At 40.1% G+C, this 23,502-nt stretch overlaps 1 protein-coding gene and 2 long non-coding RNA genes across 10 annotated transcripts in view; 1 reads left to right on the top strand and 2 right to left on the bottom strand.

The window, feature by feature from the left end:
* DENND3 (DENN domain containing 3) overlaps positions 1-7,122 on the bottom strand; it is a 39,911-nt gene extending 32,789 nt beyond the window's left edge. For 2 of the 7 annotated variants that reach the window (XM_065054483.1, XM_065054484.1), the window contains exons 1-4: positions 6,929-7,122; positions 1,794-2,070; positions 1,053-1,168; positions 417-556 (exon numbers count right to left, since the gene is read on the bottom strand). In XM_065054483.1, coding sequence (XP_064910555.1) covers positions 417-556; positions 1,053-1,168; positions 1,794-2,070; positions 6,929-7,012 — 617 coding nt within the window. In that variant the 5' untranslated portion in view covers positions 7,013-7,122. Of the gene's footprint in view, positions 1-416; positions 568-1,052; positions 1,169-1,793; positions 2,071-2,713; positions 2,867-6,928 lie in introns of those variants that run through there. The other 5 variants (XM_065054485.1, XM_065054487.1, XM_065054488.1 and 2 more) reach the window with 5 other exon arrangements.
* A 139-nt stretch (positions 7,123-7,261) lies between these two features.
* LOC110360332 (uncharacterized) lies at positions 7,262-19,745 on the top strand. Its single transcript, XR_002416145.2, has 3 exons — positions 7,262-7,430; positions 19,426-19,527; positions 19,628-19,745. It is a non-coding gene; the product is annotated as an uncharacterized LOC110360332 (long non-coding RNA).
* On the bottom strand, positions 11,237-22,730 carry LOC135578714 (uncharacterized). 2 transcript variants are annotated; one of them, XR_010470812.1, is made up of 3 exons: positions 22,314-22,730; positions 21,744-21,934; positions 11,237-21,215 (listed from the first exon to the last, which is right to left on the bottom strand). It is a non-coding gene; the product is annotated as an uncharacterized LOC135578714 (long non-coding RNA). The 2 variants fall into 2 exon arrangements; XR_010470813.1 differs by having other exon boundaries at positions 21,744-21,869.
* Between the last annotated feature and the right edge of the window lie 772 nt (positions 22,731-23,502).

Genomic DNA, 23,502 nt, shown 5'->3' with positions numbered 1-23,502 from the left:
CATACATTCATGTTCTTATGACATTTATTTGGTGCATTATGAAAAGGTTTTTGTGCTTTCAAAGTGATTTTCACCAGTGTGGCAAAATTATAGTGAACCCTCTTCCAAAAAAATAGCAAAATCTTTGAGAAATCTGTTCCCTGCAAATTAGTATTTTCTAGACTCACCAAAAACCTTGAAAAAAAACAAAGACAACATCATAACTAATTTGTTTGATATTCAGAACTTTCACTTACTGTCTGGGTAACATTCACATCACATTCATTCTTTTCCTCTCCGACAGTCTCACACTACCATAATTTAAAGCTAACGCCTGTTTTTGCATTAAGCAGCTATCCCAATCACATCATGTAAATTCATGTATTAAAACCTGCACAGCTATTTCCAGAAGAAACAGACAGGAAAGCAAATCTTACCAAGAGAGACAATCCTTGAGGGCATTGAAATATGGATATCTGGATATAACACAAATAGCAAATGGTACAAAACAGACAGGCATCTTCCCAGTCTGCACAGATTCCCAGTGGGCCTGTCCATTCAGGGAAATACAGCCATCCTGCAAGAAAACTACAGATTAATGTGTTTATGTTAATCATGAATATATAGCTGATATTTTCTTGAGAACTCTAGAGATACAATACCAAATTCCCTCTAAATTTCAAGGGAATTTGGATACCTATATCCCTTAAGCCCTTCAGAAAAACATCAGCTCGCAAGACAAGCATATGTATTAAAACCAATTTCAGCGCAAAAGACATTTAGAAAGAACGCAGGATACAATCTTCACCAAAAACATGTCCAAGGGACAAAGTCTGCTCCTAAATATTCAAAACTCCTAATTGAAATCCATAACAGTTTTTCCTAATACAATAAAGCTCCAATGTACTTAATTTACAATGGCAATATAAAGTAGGATTTGTTCTGTATTCCTACAAACATTAAAAAAAAAAAAAATCTGTTAACTCACTTCATAAATCAAACCTGACATTATTCTCAGAGTGTTTTGTTTGATTTTATATATTTTAATATATTTTAATAAAAGCATAACATACTTGCATAGGCTGGTAGTACTGTGCAACAACACCATACGTTCTGTTACCACAGACATCTGTGAAGACCAGGAAATGAATGTGGTCTTCTTTTGATTCAGAAGTTACAGAAAGTCCTCCTGCAGTGAAGACAGAAACCTCTTTTTTAAACTACATATTTAATTACAACTGCTTGAAAAGTAATTCATGACAAATACTGCACATTTCCACTTAATTTCAAGAGAAATTTCTCATTTTAAGAGATTAAAATACACATCCATTTGATCTTAGGGTTGTTGCAAAGGCTGTAAGCTGCACACTAGAAAAGAAACAAAAATATTATATGAACTATTGAGTATTTTAAGGGGCAAAATAAAATAGATGGGGCTTGTTCACTTTTTTCTTTCAAGGTATTTATAAGCTCTGCAACAGCAAGATGCATATTAAAACTTCTGCAATTAAACCTGGAGCAACAAGTCACTATTTTGGGTATATCTTAATACCAAATGAAAAGTGAAAGAGTACTCAATCATTTTGGAAGGAAAAAAAAGAAATTAACAGCTACTACTGTTCTTAGATGCATTACACACAACATAGCCACAGAGTAAGAGCACCTCATTCAGGTAACAGCTGCTTTCATCACTGACCTGCTCACAAACACTAATTTTTTAGATTGTGGAACATAAAGAGATAGAGAAGACAATCATTTAAAAAAATGGCTGTACTATGGATCAACAAATATATATTAAAACAGTTCTCCTGTACCTGGGAAGCAGAGCTGTGGCAAACCAATAAGATCAATGTCCTTTGGAACTGTAATATCTTCGGTGTCAGGTGCTTTCTGCTCCCCATTGAGACTCTTGAGATTTTCAATCTTTGGTCTCTCTTTCTTCTTTCGGAAAGACCGGCGTTTGCTTTTATTCAAGTGATTACCACTTGTGTTAGTCACCTGAAAGTCATCTCGGCTGATAAATGGAGGCACAAACACAGAAAGAACTTCTGGATCAAGAGGAGGAACATTTTTGGGTTTTCTTTGAGTACCCTATAAAAACAAAACAAAATCTAAATTGACACTCATCCTGATAATTTATTTCAAACCATTTTTAGCCCTGTTTTCTCTTTACTCCTAAACTGTGGGTTTAGAATATATTTTTCCCTCTTCCTAAATAGTTCCTTCTAATTTCTTGCTTTACCTATGTTAATGCAAGGGGAATACTCTCAGCATTTTCAGTAGGCAAAGAATCATTCTTCATCACTCAAAATGTACCATATCAATATTATGCCTTTGGCACAAGAAAACTAACATATCAAATACGATATATGCTACTTCAAAGTGTCAGGATCAAGCATAAGCCATACTTAAAATATACACTGGCAGTAAGAGAAACCAGGCAACAAATACACAAAAACAAAGACAGACAGCTGAACTCTCTAGATAAGTCTTTGTTTAACTTGAGGAAAAGCTACATTTTTAACTCAGAATAAGTGCTACAAAAAAGAAAACAAAAGACACACACACAAACTTTCACAAGACAACTTTTAAGTTTATAAGGCAATCAAGAAAGTACACTGTTACAATAAACACAATTTTAAGACACTGTACCACATGAAGTCATAAAAATTTCTCCACATACTGATGACAAAGTGGAACAGGCATTCCAAGAACATGTACGAAATTACAGCACCTTTTAGTAGGCAGCTTTGTAAAAGTACTACTGCACTGAAAGCCCTCGGTGCCCCGCTATGAAAAAACTTGTGGAGGAAGTCATCAGAAAAGGAGATTTCCTTGTACTTGGGAGCACTCTTTGTATTCTTGACCACATAGTAAAGACAAGCAGCTGCATTTTCAATTACTTCACTGCAATTATAGTTCTTCCTGTAAGGTCAAAACAGCAAGTAAAAGCTTTGTTTGGTCAGCGGATATTTGGAAACAGGAAAGGCAAACCTCACTGTGGCTGAAAAGCTGTTTCGTTTTCAACTTTGTGCTGATTCAAAGATCAACGAAGCATATATGTTGCTTTTACCTTCAGACATGATGCATTGGTAATACTTGTATTTAAGATATTCCTTGAGAACCAAGGCCTCTCTCACAATTTCCCTAATTTTTAAAATAGCTACAACATACAAAACTCTATTGCTTCACTAAAGCAAATCCTCCACCATCCAAGTTTTGGAGCAGAAAGCCTCAGCTAATTTGTCCTAGTAGATGAGTCCACCAGTAGTTTTCTTCTCATTTGAGCATCATAGGAAAAATAGTTATTGCATCTTAAGCTCTATATTCTATACTAAGATGCTTGCAAGTACTTCAATAAATATAAGAAGTGAAAAAACAGTCTTCTAATGATCACACAGAGTCTGAACTAGAAAGAAGAGTAGAAAAGATAAAAGTTCAGATAAGTATTCACTGGCATACTCAAAAGATAGCAATGGCTCTGAAAAGCATGTTATAAATTGGGTACTGAGTGCTATATCCTGCCGTGCTAAAATCTTCAAGTGTCCTTTTCCTTAGTTGGCAGCTGAGATCCATTTCAAGCAAAGAAACTGGAAATGCAGATAAATCCAACATGATCGTGCACAAAATAACACGCAGCTAAACATTTCAGAAGGAAATTAAGAATTAAGACTCAGCCCTGAGGCTGTTCTGCAAAAAACAAAGCACAGACCTACTCAAACACCAGCAATCTTAACTTGGCAGATTTGCCCTGCAGAGGTTTTCATACAAAGTTGCTTTGACAGGGCAACTCCCAATTTACATTGAAGGCATCTCAGGGCTACCAAGCGCTGGATGACAGCCAGTGATTTAAGAGCCTCACAGTCTAACAGCTTCTGAAATGGCAGGTCCTTGATGTCTTGAACTACAACATAGGAATTAAACACCACTTTTTTTTCCCACAGAACAGCACTGTCGCTGACTCAGTGACTCAGTCGTAGCATTCAAGTCAGCTCCTATTAACATCTATGGCCAAAGTCGTATTTTCTTACCCTTTCAGTTCAACGAGAATGAATGGCAGCAACAGAACAATACTAACTTGTTTCTACTGTTCTTCAAACATTTTATATTCTCTGCTTCTACTCTTACTTCTTCATTTTTGAAGTGCTTCTCTTTTACTATCAAATGTCCTTGCATCATACACAGCTTCTTATAAACATTAATGCCTTTTCTTTCCTGCAAGATTCCAGAAGTCAGGGATTTTATTGCATCCCCATTTACTGATTGTGTTCCTGTAACAACAGTGCCATATCAGACACAGGTGAGAGACAGACTTTTTACAATGACCACACTATTTTAGACAAAAACAAGAAGCAGTATATTGAAACCACAGCTTGTAGTGTGATCTCAGCTATTTGGTGTTTCCTTGATCTCATTCTCCTCTTCCCATCACTAAAGAAGTTAATTTCATTTTGAATGTCATGAAAGAACTAGGTTCTTTAAGGAATAATTGGGCAGGAAAAAGTATGAAGCTGTAGAAAAATGAGGTTGGAAGCAGCCCCTGGAGGTTCTAGTGCAACACTTTGCTCAAAGCAATGGTAACTTTGACATTAGACCACCTTGCTCTGAGTCATCCAGTCAAGTTTCAGAAATCCCATCAGAAGGAGATTCTTTCCCCATTGTCCTCCAGCCCTCTTACAGCCCCTGGTCAGCAGTTCCCTGGTATCACAGTACCCAAATGTCAGTGAGATGTGACCTCAAGAGCGTTGAGTAATAACAATAATAGCAATAATCCCTTCCCTTCACCTGAGAGCTTTGGTCATAGAATCATGGAAATCACTTCAGTTGGAAGAGACCCTCAGGATCATGATGCAGTCTTTATACCGTTACTTTTCGCTGCCAGAACCTCATGCTGTTGACTAATGCTCAACTTGATGACACCTGATTTCTTTTGCACAACGTGACACCCAGGAGGGCATCACAAGACAACAAAAAGTCGTTTGGTAGTTATGTCTACATTAGCAGGGCCAGAAAGCACGATGCAAACACTCCAAGAGACAAGATCTGCACCACTGACTGTGGTGGGTAGATGCGTAACCCAGTGCTGGGATAATAGGAAGATCTGTGGCATCTCGCAGGCAGCTCGTACATCATGCTTGCCATATCAAAATCCAGCTTTATAGCTGAAGATAACTTGGGGGAAAGAAGTCTTGTCAAAGACACTGTATAATCTTCACTATTGTACATCTCATTCTTACAAAATACATGCTTCCAACACCTTTAGCTGCAAAGAGCAGCCTCTGATCTCTTCAAATTCAAATCTTAGGGTGACAATTATCTTGGCAATAAGCACAACTGATGGATGACAGCCCAAAAACTTCAGTTTCATGATCTTCAGTGCAAAACTGTATCTTTCTTCCTGGAATCCCCATGGACAACAGGTCAGTCATATAAGAGTTTTTTACTTTGGGAGTGGTTTATATCATGCTCCAACTGACTTCATTGACTTTATTACCCTGTATTGCAATAAAGAGTGCACAAACACACGTTCAAGACCAAGATTTGAAGCACTCTCAAGATTTTTACTGAGCTGTTTCATCTGTAAATATCAGAGGTCCACTACTTTCCATTGAAATGTTATTTTTTCCTGTGAATAAGATCTCTTTTTTTCTACCCTCTCTGAAGTTAGACACAAAACATATTCCACCATTTCCTCCTGTAGATAGTGCTACAAAAGGAACAGGAAGAAGAGTAAATCTATTAACTTGTCCTAAGACAGTGACTGAAATCCCTGGGGTGTAACAGCTTCCAGGGGCACCACTATAGTTAATATTGACAAGCATAGGGAGTACTTTCCTTTCTGACACTCCATTTTATACCTTGAGCAAAGAAATAATTCAAATCTGCCATGCAATTGGAATATCAGGATGGCTGCTACTATTTGTAGCCAGTTTATTTGCTATTCTACAGATTTTTTGGAAGCAATGAGACCAAACTGAGCCGATTGAAGGAAAAGATAAATTCCCCTTCTTTTGGGTTTCCTTGTGTAGATGCCGAAACAACACATAAACAACGATTTCAACAGTCTGGTGGCAACACGGCACAATTACTTCCCCAGTTTGCATGTATACGTGAATGAGATCGTGGAATTTGAACTTGGCTGATATCACCTAAGAAGCTGACATCAGCAAAAGCCGTCTCCCGAGTGAGTAAGCAGCAACCAATTTAACAAAGACTTCTTTATCTAATGCTATTAGAGCACACAATCAAATTTAATTTGAAGCAAAACACCCAAAAACCCTGGGAGCAGCTTGGCTGTTCGGCACGTGCTGGCACCGCAGCTACTCCCACTCATTGGTATCTAACAAAACCATCGGAATATTTTAACAAAGTAAAATCAAGAGAAGGACTTTAATTATTAACTCACATGGGACATGGCTACAGTCATAAACAAATTACAAACCACATATTCAAAGCAGAAACCAACTGATCAGCTTCTGCTCTGTCTGATTTGGCCGGGTTGTGCCGAATTCAGAGCATTAATTTCACAGGGATTCAAACCTCATGTTGTCCTAAGGATACAAGTTACCAGGCTTTATTTTTCTATCTTTGGCTTTTATCTCCAACGGAAGATGGGAAATGGGATGTCATCCAATAAAGGATATGCATTGTTCAAGAGTTTTGCTGTTCCTGCTTATACAAAGCTACATTGCATCCTTCATCTAAGCTCAGACCTTTGAAAAGTGTAATTACTTAACGCTGCTACAAAATTATCCCTACTTTGATCTTCCGTCAAAACAAGTTTTCTTTCAAGTGTTTCTGCTCTCTCCGATGGTAACAGCAACGAGGCAACCCCTTGGTTTTAGTCAAATTCCTGTGAGGGAGAGAGGCCCGGCCAGGGAGGAGCTGACCCGGCTGGGACTCCCAGCCCCGCGCTGACAGAACCTCACCTCACCGAACCCCCCCTCACCTGCAGCAGCGCTCTCACCCGCTCCCTGGGCACTCCGACCAGCAGACAGATCTCCAGCAGGCCCGGGGGCAGCACGTCCTCCATGGTACGGTGGCACACAGGGGCCGCCGGCACCGCGGGTTGCGGCGCCTCCTTCCCGCTGGGCCGCTCGCTCCCGCCCCGCGGGCCGGCCCGGGCTGGGGCGGAGCTGCGCCCTCACACAGCTGCCCTCCCGCCCTCAATTCAACCGTGTCTTGATTGGCTGCTTCTCCTGTCGCTCTGAGGAAAATGACCAATCAGAGCGGCAGGACGTTGGTGGGCGGGACGCGGAGGCTGAGGTACCCTCTGCCCAGTTGTCTTTCTCTCCTCTCTCTTCTCCCTCACATCATCTCTAACTTTTACTGGTAGAACCGCTTCCCGACCCCAAGGGGAGTTTATTTTAATCCCGTTCAGCAGCGGGCTGGTTTCCCGGTGGGGCCGTTGGCCCGGAGGAGCTGAGGTGCCTCAGGGCTGCCCTTCAGAGGTGGGTGAAGTCATGACCTGGTGCTTTGATAAGCGGTGCCATTCCCTCCTGTTTGCTGCAGGTGACTCAGCAGGTGACAGTATATCATTGCAACTAAATAAAGAGTCTTATTTTTATCACGGGTCATAGTTTCAGTGAACTGTAAGCACAGAGCTGGTTGCAGACTGTGTGGTGCTTTTCTTTGTGGGAGCTGCCTGCACAACAGAGAAACAACATAGGGGACTCCTGGACTTCTAATTGAGCTGTTTAATCTAAACAGGCAATGAGTCACTCTGTATGTATTGGCTCTGTGTAGATTTTTCACTGAGAGAAATGTGTTTTCCCCTGGGACCTGAGACTGTAGACGACAGTTTCTCTGAAACTGAAGGTATGAGACATAGTTTCATCACAGCCACAAACTTTTTCTGTGGACAAGAGATCACGTAATTAAAAAAAAAAAACAAAACAAACCCAATATAAATGGCTCCAGGCTTTCACGAGTCTGTTTTCAGTTCGGGGTTCAGAAGAGACTTCTGCAAAAAGTATGAAGAACGTCAGAAACACGAGGTGTGTTCTTCATGGGGATTTTATGCATTCTTGTGGTGGTAAAGCTCAGGACTATATGGCTTCTGGTGTTCTCAAATAACTTACTTAGAGGAAATCACAAATGCAGAATATAGGAAAGTATGTTTATATAACACCGACTACAAGAAGGAAGCTCTTGAAAACCTGGAAGTTCAAGGATCACTTCTTCAAAGTGACAGAAGACAATCATAGCCTCAGAGATTTATGTTAATGAACTTTAAGGCCATGAGGGATTGTTAAAATCATCTTGTTTAATTTGTTTAGCCCCATCCATAGAATTGGAGTGATTCCTGTATTAAATTTGTAACTCCTGGGTGATGCCAGGAGTTCCTGCAATAGGAATTACTGTCACTGATAAAAGTTTGGCGTCTCATTTTCTGTTTAACTGTTCAGCTTAGCTTTTTGCCACTGGCTCATGTTATGGTTTGCCTGCTGCTTGAACAGAATCTTTACTACTAAAAGACTGCAGACTTCAAGATAATTAATTCCAATTTATTTTTTAGAGGTTATAGAACTCATATTTTTAATTTTCTTTTTCCTAATCACTTGTGTGCATCTTTTCTCAACCTTTTCAAAATTTTCCCAATATTCTTTTTGGATTATGAACACCAAAAATAAGTTTTACTATTGCTGAATATGCAGTGGGAAGTCAATTTGCTATTTCTAACTTATTTCTCCACCTAATTAAAACAGAGAAAGACCAATACAAGAATCATTCAAAAAGGGTGTAATGTTTAATGGGTTATCCACTGTAACCCTGTACGGTTTTGTTAGGGTTATTACTTCCAACATGACAGTCCTGCACCTTATGTTCATTGATCTATGACTACGACCTAGCATTTGACCACATTAAAAGAAAATTACAAATGAAGCGAAGCTATTAAGCAATCCAGGTCACCCTGTAGTTAATTAATCTGTATCATTAGTTTCCGATTTCTCTGCTATCTGCAATGATAAATACTGGATGATTTCTGTTCATAATTAATGCAGCCCCCGAAGCAATAGTATGCTGAACTTACTATTGAAACAGAACTACAAGATGAAAGGTACTAATGTGAATCTGATACAATTTCAAGAACTCTGGGGGTAGGAAATCTGCTATGGGGTCACTGATAAGAGACAAAATAACTCACATAGAGAATAATCCCTCTGTTCTGCGAAAAAATCAATGTAGTTAAATCAATCTTTTCCTAAGAAAATTTATGAGCTGAGGAAGCAATGCTGGCTTCTATCATGTGTTTTCTTTTTGTGAGGTCACAAATACAATACAAGTTTGTTTGTTTGTCAACTGTCTGCTGTGGTTCTCAGCTCCTTAGAGCTATATGCAGAAAAAAACTGCTGATCTTGATATATCCTGAACATGGATAAGGCGTTTTCAGACCTGAGGGCCTTACCTCAATAATTAACTATTCCCTTGACATAGAAATCTGCTTCAGCTTCCAAATAGAATCACAGAATAGTTGGGGTTGGAACAGACCTTCCAAGGTCATCTTTTATATTTTAGCCAGACTGCCTCTGTTAAGAGGAGAAAATAATTGTACAAGTCATGTGTTTCTTTGATGCCATCTTGCTTATAAAATATAACCTACCTAGTTAGATGAGAAGCCTTGAGTTGGCTCAAGGTTTAACAAGGTCACTCTTGAAATCTCATGAGTGATAATAATACAGCCTTTCAAAATCATCTCTAAACTTCTTCCCTGACCTCTTTCAAATTAGTGCTGTAAATTAGGAACTGCCAATGGCAATCGTGCTGTAGACTGCATGGGAATGGTTGAGTTGCTCTCCATCAGCCCTGAAGGTTGCTCAGAGTGACTTGTTGAGTTACAGACACATATATTATGAATATCTCAGTCTTCAGGGATATGGGCCAGGTGAAGAGCAGAGTCAGGACCCTGAATTTGAGGAGAGCAAACTTTCAGTTGTGAAATTAGTGAATTAGTGAATGGGACCCCTGAGAAACTGCTCTCAGGGATGAAGGAGCTGAAAAGAGTCCCCGCCTGTGTAATAGTGAAGCCATTCAATGTATCTTCATCACATCATCTTCCCTCACGCCTATGTCTTCTTTTATCTTTGGTGTCCATGATATAGGACTGAGTCCTCAACTCTTTAATGTTCCCTCCCAAATGACATGATAAGACCACTTGATAACAACAGCTTTGAGGTAAAGCTGAGAAAGGAATTTGGCCTCCAGAAGCTCTAGGACTGTAAGCTGTAAAGGGCCTGAGTGACTTAGGGAGTTTCAAAATATTGTGATTATTTGACATGTTATTTGGGTGCTGATTTTTATTGATATAGCTTTTCCAATAGCGCTAAGAACTATACGCAGTCTAACTCAGGACTTCGTACATGAATTCTTGCAGAGTTTCATTGTCATGTGTATAAGGACTGCAGGAATTTCCTTTTGAAACTGAATATAGACATCATATGTATTGTGCAGGTTTATTGATACATTGCTGAGTTCAATATCCTCTCTTTCGCTTACGATGAAGGTTGTTGCACAGCAGTATCTTTAGGTGAGAACTGAAACTTAGATCACTGCTTCCTTCCACTGCATGGGTCACAGGAATATACATTTTTGTGTCTCTGCTAAGTGAGATTGCATAGATAAGAAGTATTTATTCTGTCTGGTAAGAACTGTATGCTCTAGCCAAAGAGAAGACAGGGACTACAGAATGAAGTATGATGCTCTAATATGTATCTTCGCAGTTTAGAAGTCCATGAAATATCACCACACCTCAGGATTTTGAACCCTTTGCCTCTAAGATCAGTTCTTATCAACAAGGTCATTCATAGGGGGAAGGATTTGTTTTGAACAAAACTCAAGGAGGTCAGTGTAATGTATTCTCTGCAACTTCAGCATTTCTCATTTTATATTCCTGCTTCCAAAATCATGAAGCAGGAGAATTCCCTGAATCTGCAGAGAAAGATCTTTATTGGCAGATACAACATTTATTTCATTGCAGAAAAAGACAAATTCTAAATTTACACTGATATAAGCAACGAAGCAACCACTTGGTAACTGACTATGCAAATTGAAACATCATTTTCAAACTAGAGCCCTGCACAGACTTAAAATTCCTCTCTCGGTGTCTCAGACATTTATTCCCTTTCTTAATAATGCTACAAAAACCTGCTATGAGAGTTCTTTATTGTTCAACTGAGTACAATGACTCTGACTCCAATATTATTCTGTAAAAAGTCACCAGGTCCAGCATAAATGTTTTAAAGGGGAAGGAGGACAGTTCATGGATCTTTGCATCTATTAACGGTTCCATTTGCATCTTCTTTCTTTTTTACTTGGCTTGTCTGGTTTGTGCTGCCATCGTTTGTGGTATAACAGAAGACCATTTTTTTTGCAACATTGACTGTAATTTAGCATGTATGCCTTTAATAATACATAAATATAGTTGAAATACTTTAGTCTATTGTTTTGTTGTCAGAGGACATCTATACCATGAGTTATATCAGTTTCCATCCCAACTTGGATTTCCAAATTTTGTAATAATTTTTGATAGGCCTTTATTTGTAAATTAAGTTCTTTTCTGAGATAAAAATTATTTTTAGAACACTTAAAACTGGTTATTTTGTGAATCTCAGAGACTGAACATAGACATATTTCACTAACATTACAGAAAAACAGTAGCAAAGGACCAGTTCTTACAACCTATCACCAGATGGGATTTGTTGTCTCCACAGGAGGAAAATCCTCAGCCAGTTGTACAGTCAATGACCTTTCAATTTAACTCTAATAATTGTTTTGTGATGGGATAACTGAGGCCCAAGGAAATAGCTTTGGGTGTTAATGCAACACTTATTCCTCATAGTCTTTATATTTCTGATAGGCTGTAGTTCTATTTTTCTGAAGAAAAAAAAGTCTGTTGAAAGTCCTGGGAGGGGCAAAAAAAAAAGAAGCTGAACTTTATCACAGCCCCTGCATCTAGAGAAATGTACCAACATTAAGCTGTCAGGTCTTGGCAAAGAACCAGACCAATGTGAGTGCTCTGAATATTAGAAACACTTTGCATTGTAGATATTGTGAGATATTCCTGAGGCTACAGAAGAGCTTATTCCTGAATCTAGTCACTCGAGGCTCAGTTTTAGCATTTAGATATGCGGGATGCATAACAAGTCCCTCAAATCTGACTTGCTTGATATGACATTTATTATACTTCCATCTGGCACACTCTCAGGCAGCCAAAGAGATTTTGCAGCTGCTTTTATAGTAGCATCAAGACTTCGTACCATATTTCTTTTTATTGCAGTGCTGGCAAGTGGTGCAGATTCAGAATTACTGAAGTGGTGAGACGAGAGAGGAAAGGTCAATTAGTGAGCAAAGATAGTCAGATACAAAAAACAAAATTTCAGGTCAAACAGTTTTTGTGTAATAATTTATTGTACATGTCAATGTAAGAAACTTTAAAGTACATAAACACAGATGTAATAGTTCACAACTATGAACTGCCTTTTTTTTAATAATAAAGTAAACTTGGTTTTGCCACTGGAATCTGAAGAATCTCTTGAGATGCTCCACTGTGTTGGAAAAGACCTATCAGCAGTTCATAGCTCAACAAAAGTACGATATGGTAAACTTCACCAGTATTTAATGTTAGCTTAGTGAAACATATTAAAAGCCAAACACTTTCCCTCTTGATCTTTTTGTAGCTGCCCTTATATCACTCACTGTATGAAAAAAAACAGCATATATAAATAAAATTAACTTAGTTATATAAACCCCAATCTTCTCTAAGCTTGGGAACTGTTTAAATATGATAAGATTGTTCATTTTTAAATATTCACATTACAAGGCTGTTGAAGAAGATTAATTCAGCTTTGGATCCAACCAGAATACCAAGCAGTTGTATTTTCCGTATAAAATGTTTACCTTCCAAGCGACCTTGGTTTACCCCCAGATAAAAAATGCATCAAGAAGAGCAGCATACGGCGAGTATCCTTTATAGCAGCCTAATGTAAACACAAAAAGAAAAGAAACCATAGACACGGGACAGTATAGTTATGTATAATGTGAGGCCATTCTAACTTGACAGCAGTTCATGCTGATGCTTCTCGTTCTCTAGCAGGCAGTGCAACATTGTGGAGCCAAGAGCTCAAGAAAATCATTTCTAAGCACAGAAGGGACAGAAGGTGCCTGGAAGTGGTGCGCATAGGTTCACCGAGGGCAATCGCCTTACTGACCTGCGTGCCGACCCTGTGGAGGAGTGGGTTGAAACAGATGTCATTTACCTTCTCACAAGGTGCAACACAGACTCCCATCCTTGTAGGCAAACTAGGAAGATACGGACTAGATAGGTGGACCACAAGTTGGTTGAAAACTGCTGGTTCAGAGACAGCATAATCTTGTTCTTCAGAAATTTTTGAAATTTGGCTGCATAAGAAGCGGGGCAGCCAGATCTAACTTTAAAGTTATCACTGCTTTGAGCAAAGGGTTGGACTAAAGACCACCAAAGGTCCCTTCTAAACAACATTTGTCTTTTAGTCTATAATTAATTAGGCCTATATTGTCTTATTTGCATCCAAGGGGCCTTGGAGATCTAAAAGTGCAGCAGACAGTGAACAAAGTTCAACCATTTGCATGGCTAAATATATAATGTATTTTAGGTGTATTTCTGTATCGCTATAAAAGAAGTACATTTAGATGTTGCCCGACACGTCAAATATACCAATTAGGCACATGTTGCTGTATCACGTATGACTGAAACTGGACAGAACATAACTTCTCGTAAATAAGTAACTCCCGTTTACTGCTTCAAAATCCCTGATTTGCATGAGGACATCATGAGGCAACTTCGATCATGAAAGCGGTTATGCTGTGCTGCCACACGGCCAAGGGGGATTCTGCACAGCTGGCTCTATAAAGAAAACTCGCAGCAGTACAAACACCACTCAATAGCCTGTGCTTGTTTTCTGTGTTGCACTTTTCCTAATATTAAAAAAAAAAAAAACGATTTGCCAAATTTGGGGTTGGAAAACTTAATTGACAGCGTGTCCCCACTGTCTTGTTTTTTATACTTCTTGATTATCCCTCCTTTCCGTTTTCTGGAGGGTGTCCAGTTAGTTGAAAAGCAGAGAGAATACTTCATCTCCAAATGCGAATTATTCATCAAAGTTATTTTAAGAAATAATTTTTAGAGCCATTTAGGTGGTTTTTGGTTTGGTTGGTTGGTTGGTTTGGTTTAGTTTTGTTTGTTTTGTTTTGTTTTTCTGGTACAGCTGAATCTAATGCTGTCTTTCCTTATTTCAATTGATCTTTTTTTGGTGTTTGGAGAATTTTACAGAGTTGATTTACCTCAAATCTTCTAGTGGAGAAAGCCGCCAAAATACAACATTTGAATTTGGTGAAGTAACGTAACCTGACAAAATGGCAAAGACTGAAAATTATAAAAGTAGGTTCATGATCCACAAAGATTAACTGCAAGTGTCAGAAAGTGCAAACTGTTGATGACAACTCTGGCCTTCTCAGCATAAGATGATCTTTCTGAAGGTGGCTCTTGGTTTTCTGTGTTTGCAGAGCACACACAGTGTCAGCTGGCAAGTACTTCTGTAATATGTTACAAGAGTCCTCATGGTGGTTGTCCAAAACGAGAGTTTTGTAACTTACCCAGAGTTATTGTGAATGCAAAGGCAATTATTGAGTTTTAGACCGGAAAAATAGTTTGTCATGTGAGCTGAGAAAGCGTCAAGAGAAGCAGTGACTCAGAAAACACTGCTTATAGCTTCTTTAATATTGTCACCAAAACTGTTAACGTCCTGAGGGTAAATTATGTAATATAAAAATACAGAGTATTTTCAGAGCTTGTATTAAGTACATTTGTATTAAAAACTAAAAATAGATACAACCCAAGCTAGGGCTGGAAACAAATTTATTAGCTCTTTCACAGAGGCCAGTGTTTATTTTAAAGTCCTGGCTAAAAGAGACAGAATTTTGGAGTTTTCAGGTTATGCAGACCAAAGGCTTAAAAAACTTTTGTTCTCATCCACGTGTTATGTATTGACAAGTTCACTTGCTGCATCCTTTCTAAAATTAAGCTTTCAGCCCTCAATTTCTTCCTCAGGATCAAGCCCACACAACTCTTTATTGCATTGCAACCTTAGACCGTAAGTGCCTCAGGGTAGGAGCCATTTCTCCCAGTGTGGTAATAACATCTTGTATACATCAGTGTAAGGAACTTGAAAATACTTAAGCACATAACTATGAACTGCTTTTCTTCTCTTTAATCCTACAGAGCAGGGCACTGATCCAAGGCATGCAGATAACTGCACGGCAACAACAACTCATTGCTTTCTGGTATTTCTTTGTTAAAGTTCTGCCACTGCTTTTAAAGAAAGCTGCTTTACATCTTTGAGCAGATTGCATTGTGGCCCTTTCCCCAAACATGGCTGAGAGTGAGATTAATATAAATGGTGAACTAAATCATTCCACACTGTCCCATATTGCAGCAAAAGAGAGGTAATTTTTAAAGCATGCCAGGAATGGGTAGTTTGGCACAACCACATGAGGCATTCCCTTTCAGGCCTTTCTTCAGGCAGTGCAAGCTGCTTATAGGTCAAAAAGTTGATCATACGATGATAGAATCCATGTGTCTTTAATGACCAGAGCATGCGCTTCTAGTAAATGTTGGTTCAACACAATTTCTTGTATCTTTCCTATTTTTCCTTGGCTATTGTTATAAGAAAGGAAAGCAGCATTGTGTGTTTAACTCCATGCTAGTGGAGTTAATGAATGAATCTATGAACAGATTTTCCTGCCAAGTCTGTTATTTGATTCATATTTCCTTGGGTTTTTCCCTGGATTTAACAAGATTTTTCATGGAAGCTTTCCTACAGCAATTTGCTGCCAATATATTGCAGCACCAGTAGAGCGCTGACTGACTTGAACAAGATATGATCACTTCGTCATAATGACATGCGTGATTACCCCTGCAAATCATGTAATTATGATAAAGATTTCAAAGCAAAGAAAGTAATTCATTTACGTCCTGTGCAGAAACTTTTAGTCTCTTGATGTGGAGCAAAACCTGAATCTTAATATGGAATCTTTAGAATTACTGCAATAAGACTGATCTGAGTTAACTGGGAAGGAATCAAAGAAGCTGTTAATAAAGCAGTGCTGAGAAAAGTGCTGCAGGGCGTGGTGCTGCAGTGTATCTTAACAATATGTGATAAATACTGCATTTATTTCAAAATTAACATCTTTAAAAAGGCAGTAAATTTTGTTTGGGAGAAAGCAACCCTCAAACTGAGTTTCCAAGTGATCTGAACCTGTCTAAATCTTGTGAAATAACAACAGCAAAGCCTTTTGTTTTTCGGCTCAGCCAAAAAGCAAACCTTAAACATTAACAGCACAAAAGCTTTGGTACTAAGCAGAATCTGTAATTCAGCACTGAGCCAAGTATTGAGTCCCCAGGACTAATATTGTTGTGCTCCGATTTATTTTCGTAATATCTGAATACCCCAGGGGGGCTTGAAACACCATTGATGCTACAGACCTATGACACAGTATTTTCTCCAAAGAGCTTTCAGAACCAACAGCCAAGCATCACGGGCTTGTTTTGGTTTTATTCTCTGTGTACAGATGGTGTTCAGTTCTGCTAAGTTAAAATATATATCAGAACTTAAATATAAGAGCTACATCCTCCAGACAAGTGATTGCATAAATATGCCGAATTAGCAGCTTTGCTTTTGTATTAATTCTAACTGCATCTCACTCATATCATAAAGCAATGTTTTGCCATTATTATCATTCACTACAGGTCTCATTTCAGACAGCAAATCCAGCTCCAAACACATGGTCTCTGATAACAAAACACCCATGGATACTTCTGCAGTCCATGGCAGAGCTCTGAAAAGCTGTGCTTACCCCTCCAGCTGCCAGCAAGGAACAGGGAGAAGGTGAGAAGAGGATTCAGAGGTTGCCAGCACATAAACCACAGCTACTGACTCCTACTTTCCCATTCTGTTCCAGGCAGAAAGAGCAAGCCCAGCTCTTCATGGTTTCCCCATGAGTTTTCTAGCCCAGGTCTTCTCCTTCACCTATTCATCCTGTTTCCCATGCCAGGAAGTGCTTGGTCTCAGCCAGCCGTCTGTCCTCACTCCTTAGGATGACACTATTCGCATCGCAATAACGGTCACCCTGAACTATCCCGAAAAAGAAGGTTTATAGGTATCCTCTGATTTCAGAGCTTAACATTTGCTAATGTTGCTTTCATTCTGTAGCGCCACTCAAAAGCTTGATTGAAATACCCAATGAATCATTATTTCCTTTTGTCACATTACAAGATATTTTCTGATTTGCATTGGGGGAACATTCAAGGTTTCTGTCAAAAAAACAGGGTCGGGTTGTCCGTTTTTTCAGTTACACATGTTTTTCTCTACAGACTGCGTGACCCTTACCTTTGGCGATGGAGCTCAAAATGACTCCTACAGAAGTCATTAGTCCTTGTTCTCCAGTGATACCTAAACCCATCAGGATCCAGAGTTGGCTTAAATGCAGTATAAACTCATAGTCTTTGCCTTAGGGGACATTCACTCTCCATCTTTCCTTACCCTCATTGCATATTCTGCCCCAAGGCAGAGTGGAAGCACTTAATGGTGGCTGTGACGATGACTGCTGTTACTGCTGTTACGTGAACACTTGCCACTGCAAACTGTGTGGATGCCAATACTGATTTGTCATCAAACACAGTACTGATTTCATGGCATCCAGCCACCCCCAGTAATGGCTAAGTCCGAATTGCAAACTAGGCTCTAATCTCCACTCTTGCAATCATTTACCCATCCAGATTTTCTTCCTTTAATTGACAAAGAGAGGTGGTGAAATGCCCATTCCTGGATAACTTAATCTCATTTGCATGTTACACCTGCTTTGAGCAGGGGATTGGGCTAGAGACCTCCAATTCTACATTTTATAAAAGCAAGTGTATCAGGTGTCCATGTCCAGGGGTGTTCTCAGTGAGAAGAGGCCAAGGGCTACCACTGCATCAGACAGAGCCAACTCCAACCAGCTTTCCAATAAAAGGAGTGAGAAAAATGTGAGAGAAAAAATGCTGAAGACACCAAGGTCAGTGAAGAAGGAGGGGGAAGAGGTGCTCCAGGTGTCGGAGCAGAGATTCCCCTGCAGCCTGTGGAGAAGACCATGGTGAGGCAGGTTGTCCCACTCTGGCCCATGGAGGACCCAGCTGGAGCAGAGATCTACCTGCAGCCCATGGAGAACTCATGCCAGAGCAGACTCCTGGCAGGAGCTGTGGCCCTGTGGAGAGAAACCCATGCAGGAGCAGGTATTCTGGCAGGACTTGTCCATGGCGGACCTGCACTTGAACAGTCTGCAGGACTGCACTCCATGAAAACAACCCACGCTGGAGCAGTTCTTGAACAATGACAGCCCATGAGAAGGACCCACACTGGAGAAGTTTGTGAAGGACTGTATCCTGTGGGAGGGACACCACACTGGAGCAGAGGAAGAGCATGAGGAGGAAGGAACAGCAAGGATGAAGTGTTATGGACCTACCACAACCCCTGCTCCCCATCCCCTGTGCTGGATGGGGAGCAGGAAGGTAGAAGAATTGGGAATGGAAGAATTAAGTTAAACCTGGGAAATAGCGGGGAGAGAGGAAAAGTTGTTTTAAAGTTTTATCTTAGTTTCTTACCATCCTGCTACATTTTTAATTGACAATACATCAAATTAGTTTTCTCCAAGTTGAGTCTGTTCTGCCCATGACAGTATTGCTAAGTGATCTCTCTGTCTTCATCTTGACCTGTGAGCTTTTTAATCTTATTTCCACCCCCCGATCATGTTGAGGAGGGGGAGTGAGCGAGTCTGACAACAAGGGGTGGGGGTCTGACAACTGGCCCAGGTCAAACCCACCACAGCAGGTATTGAATTTTACAAGCAATTGCCCTGATGACTTTGAAAACAAGAACAACACTATAGAATTCATAGCGGGATTTATTCAAGTGCATAAAGGCATCAGGATATGCCCTCTAATGATTGTACTAGATCTCCACCACTACTGAATCCCTTGAACCTGTGCCCAGCAGAGTTCAAAAAGTGTTGCACTCTGCCCCTTACAGAATAAAATGCTAACGTATAAAAATATGTGTCTCATATGCTACAACTGTAAACCTGGATCTCCTTATGAAATCATTGAAACAATGCTAAGATTTCAATGCTACTATATTTTGTATACGATATTGAGGAAAATATGAGTGAAAGAAAATCTTGCAGCAAGGCTTTTCTATTTACAGTTAGACAGGCTACTTAAATCATTTAACATCACTCAAACCATTTAATAATTTCCTAATTTAATTAGGAAACACTTTCAATTATCAATTTCAGTTCTTTGCCTTCATTGCTGATCTTTTGGGTGAATAAATACAAACATGATACATAAATGTAACACGGACTGTTTCTCAACAGGGTTAAGTAAAACATGAAAACCCAGTAGTAAGGCAATACCAGAGATGGCAAACCAGTGTTAATTACTCCAAACTGAAAGACTGATGGGTTTCACACACAAAGGTAAGCAGGAGTTGTTTTTATCTCCCTTCCTTCTCTCTCTGCAGCTATTTTCTTTGTAGGTTTTAATCCCCTGCTCTCACCAGTGTCCACTTTTTTCCAGAAGGAGGAAAAAAAGTACTTCTTGAAGCACGGAGGATGGAAGGAATAAGGAAATACAAGCTTGGGAAAAGGCTGCACACATTTACTAGTGAGTACTTTGGAGCATTTATCCTGTATATGTTGGTTAAAGCTTTGAAGGTTTCAAACCTTGGCACTTACAGATCAAAGAAAAGCAAAGCTCCAAAATTTAGCAGCTGCAGAGCAATTACATGACAGCTAAGGAATCAGCAAAGCCAAATTAAGTATCACAGTAGATCACATTAGATCACATTAGATTCACACTAAATTCACATTAGATTCACAACATCAAATCTAGCCACCCCTTCTTGCAACATGTACCAGCACTAGCTCCATGTGAATAATAGGAAAAAAACAGGAGGTGAGTTGGTAAAAAAATGTGGATGGAAACATGACTTTCCCTGGAGGAGAAAAAGGAAATGCTATATTACTATTGATGTATTTCATATGACAGATATGACAGCTATTTGTGACACGTCATAGACAGGCAAGGTCCTACTGGAAAGAACCTGTCTGTATGTGCAAATATCCTGGATGCAGACCATGAAAGGGCAAAGAAAGATGTAAAGCTCTGATTTTGAGTAGTAGTGGTGTGTGCAACAGTGGCACGAGACAATAGTTGTTGCTCTGTAACCAGATGTTCCCTGTCTACCAAGACTACACCCAAGTAGAGAAGGACCTGGGAGTTCTGGTGGACAACAGGTTGACCATGAATCAACAATGTGCCTTTGTGGCCAAGAGGCCAGTGGTACCTGGGGTGCATTAGGAGGAGTGTGACAGCGGATCGAGGGAGGTTGTTCCTCCCGCTCAGCTTTGCCCTGGTGAGGCCGCATCTGGAGTCCTGTGTTCAGTTCTGGGCTCCCCAGATTAAGAAGGATGAGGAATTACTGGAGGGAGTCCAGTGGCTACGAAGATGCTGAGGGGTCTGGAGCATCTTTCTTATGAGGAGAGACTGAGAGAGCTGGGGCTGTTCAGCTGGAGAAGAGAAGCTGAGAGGGGATCTCATCAATGTTTATAAATATCTCCAGGGTGAGTGTCAAGAGGATGGACCAGACTCTGTTCAGTGGTGCCAAATGATAGGATGAGGGGCAACGGGCACAGACTGAAGCACAGGAGGTTCCATCTGAATATGAGGAGAAACTTCTTTCCTTTGAGGTGCCAGAGCCTGGACCAGGCTGCCCAGAGAGGATGTGGAGTCTCCTTCTCTGGAGACATTCAAACCACCTGGACACCTTCCTGTGTGATCTGCTCTGGTGAACCTGCTTTAGCCGGTGGGTTGGACTGGTTGACCTCCAGAGATTCCTTCCAACCCCAGCCATTCTGGGATTCTGTGAAGTTACCAACTCTGCAAAGAGATGTTCCACAAGCATTTGAATTTCTGAGCATTACTGCCACTAACTTATGTGTTAGCAGACCAGAGCAAGACTTTCCCTTCTATCCTGTTGTGCTCCAGGCATGTCGATATTGCTTACACACAGCAGTATATAAAGAGGATCGGCTGGTTTTGAGCTCGTAGCAACTGTGGAGCAACTTACACCAGGATTCAAACTACCAGTGGGATGAAGACACCGCTGAGAAGAGAAGAAGCTTAGAGTGAATTTCAGTTTATTTGCTTCAGCTGGTACCTACAGACCAATGTGATAAATCTCAGCTTAATTATCCTAATAAGAGTACAGACACACAAGAATAACTAATAAATACATACAGGAAGTTGGCAAATTTCTCAAGAAGCATTTGCACATCTGCATCTTTTCGGTTATAAATGAGGGGAAAAAAAATCTCACACCTATGTCATCTGTGCATTTAGAGCTTAGATGGGAATGATTAAGAAGTTGCAAATTATATAGGGTTTTTTTCACCTGTTTTTGATTGCTAACAAGTTACTAAAACTAGCAAATGATGCTGCCTGAAAGATTAGTCCAACGTTTACGGTTCAGATGAACAAAAAATAACAAACTGGATTTCCCTTCCCTGCCAGCCCATTCATGTTGAATAGTACCAGCAGCATTTTCCATATGATTCGTAGTAATTATGTTATTTGGTTCCTCTAGTTTATAAATAAAATACATGTATCTGCACCTCTCTTTACCATCACTCACCTCTGTGATGTCGCATGGGAAAAATCAGTGCGCTGCTTTCTTCTCTATCAGGCAAACAGTGTTGGCTGCCATCACTTCTTGGCTTTCAGGACCTGAGCTGTCTGCTTCCTCGTTTCACCTTCTGTGCTGAAAAAGCAGGTAAAATAGCTCCACAGGATTTGTTTTTAAGCAGCTTATTTACCTTGCTCCATCTGTTCAAAGCAAACAAACCCAGTGAACAGGACAGGTAAGAGGCTGGGCCAGATGTACGGAGGTGGTTACCTCTGTTCTATTTTATGCAACTCCTGATCTTCAAATTTAATAAACAAGGACTTCTTTCAAGTCTTGCGTGTTAACTCATAAACATGCCATGAAGGAACAGGTAAGAAGCAACCATTTCACAAATAAGACAACTGAAAATATGGACAATTTGAGCTAAAACCGCCATGAGTATGTCAACTGTGAGGTTTTTAACCTGGTTTGGTAGTAAATGTAAACTTAAAAGGGAAATTTGAGGATAAACCCAACCCCCTTCACACTATTAAAACCCCAGCTGACTTATCTTTATCTTAGCAGAAATTAAGAGCATACCTTTGTGTTTCATTCTTTCTTTGGAATGTAAGCACATCCTAAAGGAGGCAATGAAGTTCAGAAGTAGCTACTGATTTTGATTATGTTTTTATATGTTGAGTTTGAAGCGGCTTAAGAGAAATGTCTGGAAATGTTGTCTCTCCAGCTGCAGTTGTATGGCCATGATGGCTTCTTGGCAGCCGAAGACATCTCTGAGGAAGTTTGGGGGAAAATAACTTACCCTGTCTCTGAAAAACAGAAATCAGCTAAAATGCTGGTGAGCTGTGGACTTCCCTAATACTGCTGATAACAGGACAAAACGCTGTGATTATTTGTTCCCTGCCAGCATGTGCAGAGACTGAAATCAAGGTCCTGTCTTCTACAAAAGGCCTACTCAGGGTGAACTGTTTCCTACAACTGAGATCGGGGTTTCCCTCACCACCAAGTACTCCTTTTATCTTCCTTTTTCTGTGCAGTATGTTCCAGCTGAGAAAACCCCAGCCTCTTTTGTTCACTGTCGCTTAACTCTTGGTAGGCCTAGTTCCAGATTCTCTGGATAAACTGTTTGATTTTTACTGAGACTCAAGAATCCTGGTTTAGGTTTCACAGAGACTTAAAAGAATTTGACTTGATAAAATACCCTAACGCGTGTGTCCACAATCACAGAGGGAGCTCATAGAACCACAGAATAGAATCATAGAACACTTTGGGTTGGAAGGGACCTTTGAAACTCATCCAGTCTCACCCCTGCCATGAGCAGGGACATCTTCACCAGCTCAGGTTGCTCAGAGCCCTGTCCAGCCTGGCCTGGGATGTTTCCAGGGTTGGGGCATCCACCACCTCTCTGAGCAACCTGGGCCAGTGTTTTACCAACCTCACTGTAAAAAATGTCTTCCTCATGTCTAGCCCAAATCTCCCCTCCTTTAATTTAAACCCATCACCTCTTGTCCTATCACAACAGGCCATGCTAAAAATTCTGTCCCCGTGCCCGAGCTAGCCTTGAACTAGAACTTCAGACTTATTAAATTAGTTCCCTATGATGTCTACACAGATCGTCTAACCCACCACCTCTCTTCAAGGACAAGGAAATACTTCCCATGTCATAAACTTCCTTTTTGGTATAAGGCGATCAGACTTACAATTGTCTGAAAGAGGAAGAATGCTGTTCTTCCTCTGAAGGTCATGAGAAGAAGGCAGGAGTTATTTCAAC

Source organism: Columba livia, chromosome 2, assembly GCF_036013475.1.
Source record: "Columba livia isolate bColLiv1 breed racing homer chromosome 2, bColLiv1.pat.W.v2, whole genome shotgun sequence".
NCBI lineage: Eukaryota > Metazoa > Chordata > Aves > Columbiformes > Columbidae > Columba > Columba livia.
The sequence above is the reverse complement of the archived record's forward strand: the minus strand, read 5'-3'. Positions and strand labels throughout refer to the sequence as shown.